At 41.7% G+C, this 5269-nt stretch overlaps 1 protein-coding gene and 1 non-coding gene across 2 annotated transcripts; one reads left to right on the top strand and one right to left on the bottom strand.

Moving 5' to 3' along the window:
- The first annotated feature begins 2415 nt into the window (after nucleotides 1–2415).
- On the top strand, nucleotides 2416–4862 carry LOC113766399. The gene is made up of 2 exons (XM_027310593.1): nucleotides 2416–4343; nucleotides 4682–4862. The coding sequence occupies exons 1-2, from the start codon at nucleotides 2416–2418 to the stop codon at nucleotides 4860–4862; spliced, it is 2109 nt and encodes a 702-aa protein (XP_027166394.1).
- On the bottom strand, nucleotides 2587–2693 carry LOC113767218. Its single transcript, XR_003467937.1, has one exon. It is a non-coding gene; the product is annotated as a small nucleolar RNA R71 (small nucleolar RNA).
- Nucleotides 4863–5269: the final 407 nt, after the last annotated feature.

The following is a 5269-nucleotide window of genomic DNA, read 5'->3' as shown; positions in this document are numbered from 1 at the left end:
AAGACAAGCAGAATCGAACCCCCAAACAATGAATTAATCCTAAATTGCCTGTCCAGTACATTCTCATTTTGACGACCTTGTCAGGGTTGCGGGATGCCTGTGCTAGTATAAATTACTGCATGACCTTTGCTTTCTTGATTGTATTTCTGAGTTCTGAAATGCTTAAGGACAAGCATTGTCTAGATGTGGGGGGATTTGATAGAGCGGTTATTTCGCACACTTTGCACCATTATTTTGTCCTAATTATGATTAGTCATGCTGCTGAGAATTGGGATTTTGCTCATATTTGGTATTTGTGTAAAGTGTAGGTGGTTGGCGTAAAAGTGCTCTCGCAGAACAAATTTCCAGAAGACTTTTTGTCTCAGGACGTGCCCACGCCAGAGACCGAAAGAGGTACATCAAAAGGACGGACCTGCGGGATTAATTGCAGAAAAGCCAACTAAGGATCCCGGTCCACGTGAACCCGAAGCACTGGATCAGAACCTTTAAACAAAAGCTTAGTCCCTCCTGACCCTTGAGAGACCACGGGCAGCGGCTTCAATTAAAAAAAAAAAAAGAAAGGGCCAGAGGTCGAGGGTAATGAGAATGAGGAAGCTAGGTCCACATGGACCAGCTACACGGGATTAAAACCCCAATGAAGAGAAAAGCTTTGCTCCTGGGTGGACTTCTCCTGCGGCGCTATATAAGAAGACAAGAAAATGGGCCAGACGGCAGAGGGATTTCCTAGATTAGCTCTTGCTTGCTTTAAAAAGTCAAACATTTGCTTTTCTTTGAGATAGCAATCAATTAGGCTAGCTTTTGTTTCTTTTCACCGTCGAACGCTTTTTCCCTTTTTCTCTTCGGCAGCAAGTAGAATAGCCTTTTGCTTTGTAACTGCGGCTCCAATACGAAGACGAAGCCAGGTTTCTCTTTGTTGTTATTTCGAGTAATTCACTTTCCCCAATTTCTCGGCAATTAATTTTGAGCAATTGTGTGGATGATATTAATCAAATCACGCGAGCTTGACATGATGAGGAGCGGCTAATTTTCTCCTCTACCCAAAGGTCGACGCGAAGGCGCGGTCCATAATATCTGTGAGATCTAATCGAATCTTCATTATTTCTTCCAATTTGTTGCTATTCGTGCGTTTCCTGAATTAATTGTTCACGGGTATTTTATTAATTGAATATCAACGGCCGGGTATTTGATTTAATTTAATAGCCTACTGTCACATTAACTAAATTGAATCCGTAATTGTTCGTTTAGTTGATACCTAGTGACAACCACCATAATTGGCTTTATGTTGGGGAAACGTAAGATCTAATTTAAATAAACCCTCTTAGCGTGTTTATTAGTTAGGGTTGGGTTCTTCTAGCTTTAATGCAATTGGATAATTAAATTCCTACGGTCGTACCTAGGGTTGTTATCTGGTTAGAGAAGCAGTCAATGGTCGTACCTTGACTGTCGAAAAAGTAAGGAAGAACTGGTTGTCAGAGCTTGTTGATAACTATAACCAACCTAGTGATGAATGGATGAAATATCTTTGCATCGATGATCATTTAATTGGACCGTGCCTGAGCAGTTGATCCTTTGGGTAGAATTTTATTAATTGCTATTTTTAGTAAATTGTACTTGTAGTTAGCTTTGAATTTTTATTTTTATTTTCATCCCATTAATTATCCCCCAATTTATTCTATTGACTTGGAAAGAAATAATTTCCTACCCGCTCCCTGTGGAATCGACCCTACTTGCCATTGTACGCAAAATTAATATTTTATAGACAAATCTGGTATATCGGATCAAGCAAACTCTTCGGGAACAGGGTGAATCAAGTAACCCATTGCACACCTAGGGTCCCTGCTCCAGTATTGGATTTTTTCTATAATTAATTATGGTGGTAATTAGGACTTTTTAGTAATTATTATTGCACAGGTTCGGTTCCTATCAATTTTTGGCGCCATTGTCGGGGGAGCGGTGTTTTGGTTAATTTTGTTTCTTTCCAGGTTGTTTTATTTGGATTTGTCTGGTATTTTTCTAATTTATGCATCGTTCTTCTCGCACAGGTGAATTGATTTTCGATCTGGAGGTAAAGAAGACTGTACGCCGAACTAGAAAATAGACTAGACAACTCAGAGAGAAGTAGTCTAGCATAGCTTCTCAGGAACTAGATTCAGAGATCGAATCATCAGATTCAAGTGGTGATAGTTTAAGTGATTTAGGCCAAGAGGACATCCTTATGGCGAATGCAAGAACACTAAGGGAGTTGGCTGCTCCAGAATTGCCCCAGCAGCCCTTGTGCATCACATTTCCAACGTTGGCTGAAAATACCTCATTCGAATTGAAGTTGGGCTGATTCACCTCCTACCCACATTCCATGGCCTCTCGGTTGAGGAGCCCCATAAACACATCCAAGAGTTCGATGTGGTATGCTCCAGTATGAAGTCTCCAGACATTACAGAGGAGCAGATCAAACTCAGGGCTTTTCCTTTCTCCCTTAAGGATGCAGCAAAGAATTGGTTATACTATCTACCTGCCGGTAGTATCACCACATGGGCCCAACTTAAGAAGAAATTTTTGGAAAAATTCTTCCCTGCATCCCGGGCTGCGAGTCTAAGAAAAGAGATATGCGGCATTAAGCAGTACCCTGAAAAATCCCTATACGACTATTGGGAGAGGTTCAATAAGTTGTGCACTAGATGTCCACAGCATCAAATTAGTGAACAACTGTTGATCCAGTATATCTATGAGGGACTACAGTCATCGGATAGGAGTATCATTGACGTTGCGAGCGGGGGAGCATTGGCGAACAAGACACCAAGGGAAGCATGGCTACTTATTGAGTCGATGGCGAAAAATTCCCAACAGTTTGGTTTTCGTGAAAATAACCCTACCCGTAGGGTTAATGAGGTAGAGACGTCGTCCATTCAGCAGCAGTTAACTGAGTTAACGTCTTTCGTGCGGCAATTAGCTGTGGGGAACGTGCACCAAGCAAAGGTCTGTGGAATCTGCACAAATGTGGGCCACCCCACCGACTCATATCCTATGATGCAAGAGGATGGAGTTGAACAAGTGAACATGTCTAGAGGCGTGCCCGCGCCTCGTAAACCGTACGATCCATACTCCAACACATATAATCCGGGTTGGAGAGATCACCCCAATTTCAGCTATGGGAATAGGCCACAAAATTCATTTTCAAATCGTCCACTGGAATTCCAGCAACCGTGGCAACCAAAGCCACAACCTTCGTCGTCTAACTCAGGAGGCTCTTTGGAGGAAATCGTCAAGAGTTTAGCCACGAGCACCACTCAGTTCCAACAGGAGACTAGAGTGGGTATGAAAAACCTGGAGAATCAGATAAGTCCTATGGCAACCGTGATTAATCGTTTGGAGTCCCAAGTTTTTGAAAAATTACCATCGCAGTCCGAGACAAACCTCAAGAATGTTAGTGCCATGACACTGAGGAGTGGTAGAGAAGTGGAAGGGTCCAAAGCCACGAACTTAAAAAGTATGAGTGAAGATGAAATCGAGAAGGAGAAGGAAGAGGAAGGACACATCCGTGACAACTCTGAGGTAACTCTTGCTCCCTCTGTACCCATTAAATCTAACTTACCTCCTTTTCCATGCAGGTTGGAGAAGACGAAGAAGACGGAGAAGGAGAAAGAGATCTTTGAGGTATTCAGAAAAGTGGAGATCAACATTCCTTTGTTGGAAGCTATCAAGCAAGTGCCGAAATATGCAAAATTTCTCAAGGACTTGTGCACTCATAAGAGAAAGTTGAGAGCAGATGAAAGAGTAGCGGTGGGAGAGAATGTATCAGCCATGCTCCAGAGAAAACTCCCACCCAAATGTGGGGATCCAGGTATGTTCACGATCCCTTATAAGATTGGAAATACGCCGATCAGGAAGGCCATGTTGAATTTAGGGGCGTCAATCAATGTAATGCAAAAAACTATTTATACGTCCCTAAATCTAGGGCCACTAAAAGAAACGGCCATCATAATCCAACTAGCCGATCGCACTAACGCCTACTCAGAAGGGCTAGTTGAGGATGTCTTAATTCAGGTAAATGAATTAGTCTTTCCTGCAGACTTTTATATCCTGAACATGGGAGTTGAAAAGTCGTTAAATCCGTCGCCTATTTTGTTAGGTAGACCGTTTTTTAGCACTACCAGAACTAAGATAGATGTGAATGAGGGTACTTTATCAATGAAATTTGATGGTGAAAGGGTGCATTTTAATATTTTTGAGACGATGAAGTATCGAGAGGGTTCTAACTCAGTCTTTGCTTTGATTGTTATTGAGTCTCTTGTACAGGAAACTTTCGAGTTAGGTGGTGAAAACGTACTAACAGGGTGTCGAAACCTGTACAATAATAAAATTAAACCTAATCGCCAGTTAAAATGACCAAAATCCAATTTCAAGTGCTGGAGTAGGGACTTGATAGGGCGTTAATTGTTAGTAATTTTATTGGTAATTTCCCCTTTGTCCTTGCCAAATATTGTTTTGAATTGTCGATATATACTTATATTTGGTATTTGGACCTATCTACAGGAAAGGGATTTGAAAAGTGCTTAAAAAGGGGGACTTGCTGGAGGAAATTGCCCCACACGTAAAAAAGTCCAAAAAGCCTCACAGAACTGGCCTGCATGAAGCTACAGACGGATGGCATTTCTTTTGGCTGATTAGAAGAATTGCTGACTAGGACTCTTACTAGGAAGTCTTTGCCTAGCAATAGGAAACGAGAAGGAGAAAAACTCGGCAGAGCTTCAGTTCACGGCTTGTACTCTTTTACTCCAATCTTGGCAGGGACCACACGAAAAAGATTGATCATTAGTGATTCTTTGGAATTCTTTGGAAAAGAAACGTACAGAGGCTTGTGCTAATTCGTGGGGACCGCACAGGGGCTCAAAACAAGGAGGTGAATTCGGCAGGCTTGTGCTAATTCGTGGGGACCACGGAGAGAAGTGAAGCAATTTGTTTTAGATTAGGAGACAATTCTTTTCTTTTGGCCGCGGCTTTATCTTTGGGGATTTGAGAGTTTTTTAGAGTAGTTTTTAGTTTTGTTTCTTTCTTGGCTCTTTTGATGGCCTGGACCTCAATTAAATTACGTGGAGATTTTCTCATGAGGCGTGGCTAAGTTTCTCATCTAGTCGAGGAACAACGGAGGACTTGGTTCTACTAAATTTGTGAGATCGAATTAGTTTTTATTTATTTCCTATTATCTTCTGGTATTCGTCTATCTTCTGCTTTTTGTTCATATGGTTGTTTTATTATTCGATTATCCAGGGCC

Source organism: Coffea eugenioides, chromosome 3, assembly GCF_003713205.1.
Source record: "Coffea eugenioides isolate CCC68of chromosome 3, Ceug_1.0, whole genome shotgun sequence".
NCBI lineage: Eukaryota > Viridiplantae > Streptophyta > Magnoliopsida > Gentianales > Rubiaceae > Coffea > Coffea eugenioides.
The sequence above is the reverse complement of the archived record's forward strand: the minus strand, read 5'-3'. Positions and strand labels throughout refer to the sequence as shown.

What these genes read in the sequence shown, in the direction of transcription:
- LOC113766399 (XM_027310593.1), top strand. Translation starts at nt 2,416, where the DNA reads ATGAAGTCTCCAGACATTACAGAGGAGCAGATCAAACTCAGGGCTTTT. An exon ending in CTAACAGGGTGTCGAAACCT is followed by an intron (nt 4,344 to 4,681) that starts GTACAATAATAA and finishes ATTGCTGACTAG; the next exon opens with GACTCTTACTAGGAAGTCTT.